Source organism: Triturus cristatus, chromosome 2_2, assembly GCF_964204655.1.
Source record: "Triturus cristatus chromosome 2_2, aTriCri1.1, whole genome shotgun sequence".
Classification (NCBI taxonomy): Eukaryota; Metazoa; Chordata; class Amphibia; order Caudata; family Salamandridae; genus Triturus; species Triturus cristatus.
The window spans coordinates 854466553-854479221 of record NC_140582.1 but is presented as its reverse complement, the minus strand read 5'-3'; the positions used below and the strand labels follow the sequence as shown (position 1 = coordinate 854479221).

The window sequence follows — 12669 nt, the reverse complement described above, 5'->3', positions numbered from 1 at the left end:
GATTTCAAAACCACAGCGCAAGCAAAACCTACAGTTGGTGGTGACACCACGAAATATAATCCTCTTGAAGCCAAGATTACACAGTGTTGCCTTGAGGATAAAATGTCTCAGCTATACCGCTCATAATCTATAAAATCACTTTTACTAACTTGCAGGAGGAACATGAAGATGAAAACACAATGACTAAAGAAAACTAGTGTGATGCCTCTGTAACCCCTAAATAGGTTGCCTTATCTATTGCCTCATACAACTAAACTATGTGTACATGGTTTATAACACCAGAAACAAATTGTGAGAGACAGCATTACAACATGCTTCAGATGTAAATCTATGGCAGACACTTTACGTTATGGAGTTCCCCAATTGTCCAAATATAGTGGGTTTAAAGTCTTTGATTTTCTATCAAATGTTTTGGGCTGTCCCATCTTACCCATTCCTAAACTCATCCTTTTAGACATCTTAAATATCATGGATGCTATTCAATACCTCACAATCTCATGTTAATATCTTGACCTGGTCCTGGCCCAAAGAGACACTACACGGCAATGGAGAAGCATCAATCCTTCCACTTGGAAAAGATGCAGGGAAAGAACAAGTGCAGCATTTAGGAAAAACTCATCTACCTGGCACTTGGAAGACCCGAGAAGCATTACAAAATCTGGGACCTGTAGCACGACTGTATTCAAGTCAACACTGTACCAGATGACTGTTCAAAGAAAAGATGTGGAGCCACAGACTTGACTCGCACCCTTCTTCCCTTGTCATCGTTATCAGCTTTGTGCCTTTACGCTCATTACTTGTGCTTTACCAGATTCTTGCAAATTGTATCATGATGTTGTCTGATGCTTTCCTTTTCAACTGTTTTGCATATTTTTTAAATGAAAAAATTAATTTCAGTACTAGTATTTCAACCTTTATTACATTATTGGTAAGACTGAGCATTTTTACGTCTGCTTCCTCAAATATAAACACTGTAAATGATGCATGCAAATTAATCACAATACCACAAAATTGCAGACTATCAAAATACGATTGGGACATGTTAAACCAGTAAAAACAATCTTGATACTAAAAGCGAACTGAATAAACAACATTTGATACAACGGCTCGCTTTGCAAATATATATCCTTGCATTCAGTCACTCCTCAGCTCGCTCGCATAGACGGAAACGGACCACGGTGTAGTGCTTATATAATTGTATTGCCTTGCTCAGTCCTGACGCGTTTCGGCTCGAGGTGAGCCTTGATCACATGACACGGAGGTAAGCATTTTTTGCATTTTTAAAGCGACAGTGCTAAGTGCGAGTTATCACGCGGTAACATTAATAGACACAGCAGAAACACTTGAATAATACGTGAATACTTGATGCACAGAATATTCAACAATGTATAGTTAATCGGATATATATATATACATACAGACACTAACCTTGGTATTTCCTAAACAAGTTGATAAAATTGTAGTTTTTGGGTTTCGAGAAGGCAAGTTACATCCATTTTGTAGTTCAAATAATTAACGTGAGCACAAATATTAAAAAAGAAAAAAAAACATGCCAATGTCCCTGTACAACGTTACAGAACTCATGCCCCTGAGGAAAAAAAGCAACCAAAAAAACACCTATGATAGAAATATATGCTCATTTTGATGAGTGAATATTAACTATTTAAAATCCAGTCAAAATCATGTCTTATCAAAGGGGACATCAATGCACACCACTAGACAAACAGCTAAGTATTCCTACACACAAAACAGATAATGTGCTCACTGTGGGTTGTGTACATTTTTCCCATTTAAGAAAACTACATAAAATGTGCTAAGAGCAAGTAGGAAAATAGAGAAAAAGGATTAGTAAGTTCTACCATAACAGTGGCAACAACAAAAAACTCAAAGAACACATTTCTGGTAAGCAATTGTAGTTACAGATTGGTAAAAAGAAATTCAGAGATGAAAACTCAAATCACTTAGGCTATAGACGAAAAAGCACCAAATTACTTAAAAAAAAAAAAGTACAGTGTTTATAAAACACAATAGAAACAACGAACAATGCAGAACTAAATGTCATTTTAAGCACTACTTGTCAAAAGTAAGCACTCAAGCAAATGACAAACTGAAAATAAATGATGTCCAGAACAAACAATTGTACAGAGATACATATTCATTTGCAGAAATACGATTTTTTAATGGTCACAGATGCATGCAATAAACTGGCCAGTTCATGCAGCAATAGAGTAGTCAATGCTACCTGGCAGCATCCCTGATTGTGCACTTGTGTTTGTTTTCATTTGTAGATACACTTCGCCGTGAGAAGGTGTTGGTGGAATAGTTGTTAATCATCAGCACCCATTATAGTGGAAACACAGTTGCAGTGGAGATACGGTGTGTAATGTGAAACTGGATTGTGTACAGCTCTTGGCTTTAAAAGCAACAATGTGTTTGTGCTGTTAACTCCGGGAAACATCTGCATTTACAATAATCACTGCACCCAGGCATGGGCTGTTGCGGCACTCTTAATCTATCAGATGTATTGTCTGTATTCCGCTGTCATGAAGTAAGTGCTTATCATACGGTTTCTATTTCAGACCCAAAGAAAGCATGTTTGTTTTCATCCATATGGGGTTTTTACGTACTAATCAGTGTATTGCGTCTAAGCATGTGAGAAAGTGCTATGCCCTGCCACATTATAGCTTAATTCAGTTGTACACTTGCATCAGGAACAGTTCGAGTCAAATGTACATTCTCTCATACATCAAAATACTATTTGCCCTACATTTCAATGGGTGGGAAGTTAGAACACAGCACCTCCCCCAAACAAGCTTTCTACAACAAATATGTGTTATGCCAACACTGCCTTCTAACACTGGCGACTCTTTGTATGCTACTCTACCAAGAAAGTTACTCAAGACATAACTTCAGTCAAACCACACGTCACTAGTTTGACTTCCAAATTTTCAAAAACATCCAACAAATCAAAGAAAACATATCAACAGTTCCAAATTAGGCATGATACAACTGGGTTCTGAACCAAAATATTTAGTTTTTCTTAATAACTAGGAGCATTACAATAAAGTTGCATGCAATTAATTGAAACTTGGATGATTTAAACAGTTCGTAGATAATCCTAAAATCTACAATTGGTTGAGTCGCCCCGATTTCTCCCACACCATTTAAGACCGGGGTTTCACCACCCTGATCCAGAGAATCTGTTTTGTTATGCACTCCTGTAATTTGGTCTGCAGCTGTGTTAAGAGTAATGTGTTTACTGGTGTGCTTCTTATACAGCCAGGTGAAAGGAACCCTCTAAAGAAAGTATTGCTTTACAGATTAAGACATACGACCTTAATTTAACCTGCACCGAATCCTTACAGTAGCAATCTAAATACCATACACAAATTTCACTATCAGAATTAAATCCAAAGAAAAACAGTTAACATTAAGTAGTCTTAAGGGAATATGTGAAGTAAATGTTTCCAGTAGAGCTTCAGTCATTCACATTGCTAGAAACATAGGAAACAAATTAGACCCACTCCTCAAACTTTGTAATGTTTCATAACATTCACTTGTGCGCAAGTCTTTAGTATCAAACACAACATTTCGATGAATTAAGATCTGGACCTTGACTTGGGCATTTCAAAACCATGATTCTTTTCAACCATTGATGTGTTGCTACATAATCCACTTTCAGCAGTGTCAGCTGTTGGACAGATTTGGCTCACATATTACTCTAAAATGAGCGGGCAAAGACCGATAGACTCGATGTCTTGCAGTTCATTCAGGTCAGCCCCTCAAAAAAAAACATTAGACATGCTATAATGTTCTTTTAGGAAAAAGGAGTGTTTTTCCCCAGCTACGCATCAATTAAGGCCATACTTGAACAATCCTTTCCTAATAAAAGAATCATGGACTAAAACTTAAATGTCTCTAGACCGCTGGATGTATCTTTAATATTCTGTGCAATGCCCAGAAGCATCATACTGTGTGGTCTTAAGGAACATTTTCTCAACACTAACTCATGGGCTGTAAATAGTCTTGACATTTATAAATAATCTTTCTCACTGTGAAATAAAGGACTTCATACTGCCTGAAAATGATCTTGTAACACTTCTCACATTGCCAAGTAATAATATTTATTTGAAACGATCAGAGATACCTTTTGGTCAAGACATGACGAGTTAAGAGAAACGTGAAAGCTTCAGACCAAACTGACAGCTTGGGATTTATCTACTGTTAAGAATGATTAAGAACTAGATGAAGGGGAGGTTTAAATATGTAAAAGCGTGGAATCTTGCGAGGGTGTACTTTTTTTTAACATCATTGCAGGTGGTGGTCACAGCATGCTTTCTGCATACGTCTGTATTTGATCTTGAAGTTCAAGGTAGTACACTGGGCTCTCAGGGAAGCCTGTGGTAGTGTACTGATTGCATCCTTTTAGTGGAGAAAATATACGCCATTCTATGAAAAAACTGGGTTTTTGGAGTAGGAGTGTCACGATATATTCAGTTGGATGGCATGCCCGTGAAAGGGAGCTGGGTGCGTTTGCGCTCTGCTGCTGTTCACTGTGAGAGGGCCCTGCGGCTGTGCCACCTGGGAGGAAGGACGCTGTGGTCAGGCTCTCTAGGGGATCTCTGTGGCTCAGCTCTGGGGAACTCTCGGCCTGATTAGCAATGCGATGTGCTCTATGTAGTACCTGTGGTTTTGCCCTCTAGGGTCTTCTGTGGGTTCTACTCATTGGCATTGTGGTTTACAGCATGGGGGTAGGTAGGCGCTTCAACGGGTCTTACCTTGAGCCTTTTGACCATCTCATCGTTGGTGATCTTATCTGTTATATCCTTCACTCCGGGCGGATAAACGATCCTGCCGGGATCGGTCCCAATTTTCGGCGGTGCTGGAAACTCCATGCTGATCCTGGTGGTGTCTGCCGGCCCCTGGCGGAGACAAAAAGGAATGTCAGCAACCGCGCACAAAATTGCCTGCCCATTCACAGCCACAAAGGCACGGCCCAAATGTCCGCGCCGGAGACTAGAAGGCACTTAGTCCCTCTTAAAACAAGGCCGCCTCCCAGAAGGCCTGCAGTAGAGACCCCGTCATGAACACAAACCCCAGGCCGTCTGACATCAGTTTCCCGGCGACAGAGGGAACGTAGAGTCTTCATCAACTTCTTACAAAAAATCCATCTTACTCCCTAGGTCTTGCTTACCAGGTCAGTCACTGCATTTAGCTGGCCGGCTTGTCCCGCACTGCTCGGACAGCTGCTGTTCGGGGAGCTTCTGTGCCTCGCCGCTGCTACCGCTGCCGGTGAAGCCTATGCTGTACCTTCAGTAGGGAAACAGTGCCGCCCACTGGCTACTGGAGGAACTGCAGACTGGGAGGCTGGAGCAGCGGGCACGCGCACAGCCAAACAACCAACTCTCGCAGAATTTGTCAATTGCGAGATTTGGTCATCCCTTGTGCGCTAGGTGCCAAGAATGTTAAAGAAATCTGCCGCATTCTAAGAACTACCGTATTGGATTGCACATTACCCCAATTATACTAACAGAGGTCCCAATTAGAGCCGTCCAGTTTCAGTCAAATATAGGACCCCTATAACAGTTCACTTGTATTCATTATGTATAAACTGAAAAACTTTATCGAATCTACACTTGAGGGGCTTCACCGTTAAAACTATGCTACGTTCCTTCTTTATGTCTTTGTGGTGAGGTCTCTGGGTTCTTGTAATTTTCTTTGAGGGTGTACTTCCAACATGTCAGTGATATGCCCAAGTAATTCAGAACTGAAAATTTCCAAAAATCATCGCGAAGCTTCACAGCGTGCGCATGTTTCTATTACTATGTACATTAACTCAGCAACGTAATTACGTACAACGTGCGCGTTCAACATGCGCAAACTGTCCTTGTGCTCACTGGGTTTGCGTCTAACACAGAGGCCATCTTAGAAACAGGCATGAGCTTCGCCTATTTAGTTTCTGACGCGAAGCACTGTCCAATAGGACGTTCGATTACCCAGGCAGACCAGTGACTGGGTATAAAATGTATGACGACATTGACCGGCACCGCCTATCAACATTGCTAGTGTTTAAAGAAGTTCTCAGTTTTCTTACTGTCGCCGCGCGCCATGTGAATTGCCGCCAAAACGACTTCCGAGTTTAGCCAATGAGTAACAACGGTGAAGTGGCAGCTATGACACACTGAAGAATGGGCGGGGCTAGAGTGATTTTAAGATCCTACATCCGGGTTTGTGATTGTTAGATCGCAGTTTTAAATCGACGGGAATATTTCGAAAGTAATCCATGGGCTGGAATGTATCTGTTATGAATATAGTATAATTTAAGTACTTTGACTATTTAACATTGATTCTGCAAAAATATATTTAATAGGAGTCATTAAAGTGTTGTATTTCTCAAATGGCCATCAAGACTCCACGTGGGTATTGTAATTGCGTTCATATAGCTTATACCGAGGTGCTGAAGTGCTTTTGTGGAAGGGTAACACGCAACTGAATGTGCCATGGATTGAACAGTTAATTTGTAATGTACGTTTCCTACGTGAGGAACAGAGTTGGTTAATTTATTGTTTTTGTTGCTGTGCAGATGCACGTTTGAACTCCGAGGTTGGTCGGATGCTTTTTTTGAAACATAAATTCAATTCAATTCAATTCATATATGTAGCGGTCTAGTTGTTAGCGCGTCACGTGACGTGACGCGGCTACGCACGTTGGCGCCGCGAGGCGCGCGCAGGTGTGAGCGCGGAGCGGGAGAGAGAGTGAGTGCGCGGCAGTGAGCGTACAGAGTGGTGGCCGGCGCTCCTCGGTGTAACTGCTCATTAGTTGTGCTAATAAATCATAGCAGAAGGATCACCGTGTTCCGAGTGTTCATTGACTAACATTACAGTGGCGACGAGGTCGGGACGGAAACCAGACCGACGGGGAAGCGCAGTAGAGGGCAACACTCCACGTGGCCCCACGAGTCAAAGGAAGACACGCCACCAGGCCATCAAGCCCAAACAAAACACCGCACAGGCCGCCTGGAAGGGGGAAGTCACGGGATACGCCCCAGCCAACTGCGGAGGTCGACCCCAGGCACAGAGCATCCGAGGAGCGTGGCAGTGCCACGGTACAATAACCGAACCACATACAGGCCAAAGAGACGACGCCGTCCACAACCAACAAAAGCACACGAGCTGCCTTCGCACGTAATCAAGCACATAAAGCGCTGCACTGGCTACCAAAGAGGAGGAAGTGGGGTCCAGTGACAAGAGCCCTCAGAGGATCAAGCACACAAGAAACAACGACAACACCCCAGGCAGCCCCCCGAGCAAAGCCACCGACGAAACAAGCACCAAGGAAGCAAAGATGAGTACCCCGGCAGGGTATGCGATTGCACCGGTGCAATTCCTAACGAAACCCGGTGAACCAATGATGAAATGGGAGGACTGGAAGGAATACATAGATAATTTCATAGGGGTTTTGGAGGACGAGAACGAAGAAAAATTCACGCCCCAGAGGAAAAAACGCATCCTGCTACTAAATCTAGGGCCCGAAGGGCTGAGAATATACAAGAGCCTAGTGCCCACGAAGAGAGAAGACACAGACGATGATGTGTATGCGCACGCGGTGGAGGACCTGGATGAGCGTTACCGCCCCACCGTCTGTGTTTCGGTAGACAGATATAATTTCCAGCAAAGGAAACAAAAGGTGGGGGAATCCATCGAAGAGTATGTAGCAGCACTGAGGAAGCTAGCAGCCCCGTGCAGGTACGCACTGTGGGAAGACGAATTTATAAAAGATCAGGTGATCATGCACACCACCAGTACAAACGTGCAAGACAAGCTGTGGGCGAGTGGGGACACCACACTCAAGGAAGTAATGGTCATAGGGAAGAGGGCGGAACTCTCAAAGAGGTGCGCCGATGCTACCAGAAAAGACACAGGCACCCCAACCATGGTGAACAGGATACAGGAGGGAGATCACCGCAGGGACCAGAAAACCAAGTCTCCCACAACCAAAGGGACCAGCAGATGGCAAGGGAAACAAGCGGACGGTGAGAGCAAGAAAACGTGCTACAGGTGTGGAAGTTGGTCCCACGAAGCCCACGACAGACGTTGCCCGGCCTTCAGAGCCAAATGCATGCACTGCGGTATCATGGGCCACTACGAGAAGGTGTGTCGGAAGAAACAACAGAAGGGAGTGGTGAAATACATGGACCAAAGCGCGGAAGACCAGGAAGACGCCACGGAGGAAGAGGTGGTCACCGTACTGTGCATATACGATCAGGTACTGAGCGTGGATGCCAAGAGATCAACCAAACCGGTCCTGGAGATGTCCATGGGCGGCATAACCATCTCTGTTGTGGCAGACACCGGATCCCCATTCACCATCGTACAGCGTACAGTGTGGGTAGAACAATTCCAACCCAAGTTGGGCCCTGGGCTGGAGAAACTAGACATACGACCGGTAACATACAATGGTGATCGCATTCCCATGCTAGGGTTCCGACGTCTGTTGTTCGAGTTCAGAGGCCGTGCAGCGTGGTGCAAGCTGTATGTGGCCGAGAAAGGACCCTCCGTCCTGGGATGGTTGGACCAGGGCGACCTGGGCATAAAACTCGACCCAGGAGGAAAGGAACAGATCCTGCTCACAGACCAGGTGGAATGGCTGGACATGGACAGATGGAAAGAAAACTACCCAAGAGTGTTTGGGGGCGCAGTAGGAAAAATGGAGAAATTTCAACACAAAATAGTACTTAAGGAAGGAGCCACACCAGTAGCACACAAGGTGAGGAATGTGCCCATAGCAGTAAGGGAAGCTGTCCAGACGGAACTCCAAGATCTGGAGGAGAAGGGCATCATAGAACCCATAACCTGTGCCGAATGGTTGGCGCCTTTGGTGGTCGTGATGAAACCCAACGGGAAGGTCAGGCTCTGCGTAGACTTGAGAGAACTCAATAAGAACATAGTGGTGGAGAAATTTCCCCTTCCCAAGATAGAGGAGATGCTGGCACGAACCAGAGGAATCCAGTGGTACTCCACCATCGACCTGACATCAGCTTACCACCAGGTAGCCCTACACCCGGACAGCAAAAGTCTCACATCGTTCATTACCCCGTTTGGGTGCTACAGATTCTGTCGCATGCCGTTCGGGCTAGCCTCGGCGGCGGCCGTTTTCCAGAAGATGATGCACCAACTGTTCAGAGACTGCAAGGACGTGCAGTACTTCCAGGACGATATACTGGTGATGGGCAGAGATAGGAGGGACCATGACCGGACACTGGAAAAGGTATTACGGACACTGGAAGCTAAAGGTCTCACGGCGGAATGGTCGAAATGCCGGTTGGGAATGCAATCGGTGACCTATTTAGGCCACGAAATAGGGCAACAGGGGGTCACCCCCAAGATGGAGAACGTGAAGGCCATCGTTGAAGCTCCGGCCCCCAAGAACAAGGAGGAGGTCAGGTCTTTCCTGGGGATGGCGGAGTACTACAGTAAATTCGTGGTACAATTCGCATCCAAGACCTATAACTTGAGGAGGCTGACCAGAGAAAGCACGGTGTTCCAATGGACACCGGAAGCCCAAGCGGAATTTGAAGTCATCAAAAAAGGGATCCTAGAAGCAATGCCTCTCAAGGGTTATGACCCGCAAGGCGCCACCATACTCATCACGGACGCCAGCGACAAGGGGTTGGGCGCTGTACTCATGCAAGACCGAGGAAGTGGAGACATGGAGACAATAAGCTTCGCCTCCAGAGCACTGACGGTGACAGAAGGCAAGTACAGCGTCATTGAGAAGGAGATGTTAGCGGTAGTGTGGGCCATGACGAGATTCCGGCAATTCCTATGGGGTACCCGATTCCTGCTCAAAACGGACCACAAGCCGTTAGTGAAGGTTCTGACATCGTGTGGACACGCCAGCGCCACACCCAGGATATCGAAAATGTCCCTAAAATTGTTGGACTACAGATATGACGTAGAGTACATCCCGGGAAACAAGAACCGAGTGGCAGACTACCTGAGCCGAGCGGCGGCCATGGAGCCGGGAGAAGAAGACCCTGCGGACAGAGGGGAGATGGTGGCTCTCATTGAGGATCAAGAGAAGATCATCAGCAGACAGGAGTGGACAGCCGCGTATGACGAAGATGCGGACCTGATGGAGGCAAAAGTTCACATCACCCAAGGGTGGCCCGATAAGAAAAAGGTGAAACCCAACCTCAAACCTTTTTATGAAGTGAGAGAGGAACTGACTGTGGGAGATGAGGGCATATTCATATACCGGGGAGACAGAGTAATTCCCCCCACGAATCTCATCAACAAACTACTGGACCTATTACATGAAGGCCACCTGGGTATTGGGAAACTCAAAGCTAGATCGAAACAGAACTACTGGTGGCCAGGCATGGACGTGAGAGCAGAGAGACATGTCAGGGAGTGCCCCCAATGCCAAGGGGCTGACAAAACGTTGAGGCCATTACGCCCGGCTCTGGGAAAATTCGACACTCCCGCAAACCCATGGGAAGAGTTGTCCATAGACATTTTAGGGCCGGTGCTGGATGACCAGAGCGTACAGAAATACGTGTGTGTCCTCATCGACCGTTATTCTAAGTGGCCAGAGATAAAAGTGAGCGAAACGATGGACACGGAGAACATCCTGGAGTTCCTATCGGAAACATTCACCCGAGAGGGAATTCCCAAGTCCATCTTAAGCGACAACGGGCCACAGTTCACATCAGAAAAATGGAAACAGTTCATGGGGAGAAACGGCATCGAGGTAAAGCACACGGCCATATACCATCCAGCAGGTAACGGTCTAGTGGAACGATTTAACAGGGTGGTGATGGGGGCCATACAAGCAGCCATCACCTGTAACAAAGACTGGAAGAAAGCGGTGGAGAATATGGTATGGGCCTACAGGATAACGCCCACAAGCACAGGGTACAGCCCGTTCCAAATATTGAGAGGACGTGAACCTTTCACGCACGACAACAGAATCTGGAAGGAGAAGGTAGTGACCAGTGAATGGTCTCCAGCAGTCGTGAGAGCAAATATGGAGAGGGCTCAAGCCATCTACACCAACAACTACAATAAGAGGAGGAGTGTGAAGGACACTCGGTTAGTGAGAGGAGAATGGGTGAGAGTAAAGTTGGCTACCCTACAGAGGAAAGGAGACAGCAAGTACAGCAAGCCCATGCAGGTCAAGGAAGTGTATGATAGAGCGGCTCTGCTCAGTGACGGGAACGTGTGGTCGCAGGACCGCATGGCCCGGTGCAACAAGATATTGAGATGGGAACAGTGGGAGACGGAAGGCGAAGGCACGGGAGACGTGGATGAAGAGAATAAGGCGAGCGGAAGCGAAGAAAGGGAAGAAGCAGGAGCAGGAGAGGAGCAAGGAGGAGAGCAAGGGGGTGAGACCCCAGTGACAGAGATGGACAGGCTAGGAGGTAATCTGAACAGTGGAGGAGCGATGGCCGAAGGGACAGAACGTGAGGAAACACAGAGCCAAGGGGCTCGAGGGTCTAGTGGTAAGGTGACCAGGAGCGGAAGACAAGTAGTAAGGCCTTCCAGGTTCCAAGACTTTGAACTGGACTGCGAACTGTAAGTGACTTATTGTTGGGTCGGTAAAAGGGGGAGATATGTTGCGGTCTAGTTGTTAGCGCGTCACGTGACGTGACGCGGCTACGCACGTTGGCGCCGCGAGGCGCGCGCAGGTGTGAGCGCGGAGCGGGAGAGAGAGTGAGTGCGCGGCAGTGAGCGTACAGAGTGGTGGCCGGCGCTCCTCGGTGTAACTGCTCATTAGTTGTGCTAATAAATCATAGCAGAAGGATCACCGTGTTCCGAGTGTTCATTGACTAACATTACAATATAGTCTTTATTTCGATAAAATTTCATCATGAAAGACGTTTTACAGGCATAAAATTTAAAATACAATATCGTTAAAAACAGGAAGAAACATGAACCATAAGACACTGAAAAGGAAGAGGAAGGTCACAGCATCATACCAGGCAACTATTAAGACTTATTACGAATAATCCAGACCCAGCCAAGGAATTTAGCCACAGCGATTACAACGCACTCACTAGTATCGAGTCGCAAAATGTTGAGTGCTACAAAACCTTGCCGGGTGCCCATATTCTGGCAGAGTGGTTTTAGCCATTTAGCCCGAGGTGCAACATAGGCCGGGCAGGCAAAGAATATGTGGCCGACAGAGTCAACACAGTCCGAACACCACCTACAGGTATCACGAGAGCCACCCTTCCATTTTTTAGTGAATGAGTTGGTGGGTAGGGAGCCTACCCTGAATTGGTGGTATAGTTTCCTGTCACTAGGCCTGGTGATGATATCCCAATACTCTTCGAAAACAGGAGTTTGTTTAAATCCAAAAAACTTGCCAGTAAGGGACTCAGGGGAAACAGATAGCATATGTTTTTGGGAAATCATAGACCAATAGAGGGTCTTAAAACTTTGTTTCGGGGGAAAAGAACTGTTAGCTGGGTCAGACCAAAGGGTATCTAAGCCCATAGAGTCCAATAAGAGACTGACATGTTTACACCAGGGGAGGTCACCCGCCCCCAAAATACAACGAACATCCATAAAAGCTTTGGCAAAGGAAGCCAATTCGGGGACTGTCCATAGCCTCCTCCAATAAGCCAGAGGTTTAAACCTGGCAATGTCATCAAACGAACAACAA

The 12669-nt window shown here is 46.0% G+C and overlaps 1 protein-coding gene across 1 annotated transcript in view; it reads right to left on the bottom strand.

The window, feature by feature from the left end:
* The window catches only part of PDS5A (PDS5 cohesin associated factor A), a 1513477-nt gene extending 1508123 nt beyond the window's left edge, over positions 1–5354 (bottom strand). Inside the window, exons 1-2 of the mRNA XM_085642237.1 lie at positions 5195–5354; positions 4779–4922 (exon numbers count right to left, since the gene is read on the bottom strand). Coding sequence (XP_085498363.1) covers positions 4779–4895 — 117 coding nt within the window. The 5' untranslated portion in view covers positions 4896–4922; positions 5195–5354. The remainder of the gene's footprint in view (positions 1–4778; positions 4923–5194) is intronic.
* Between the last annotated feature and the right edge of the window lie 7315 nt (positions 5355–12669).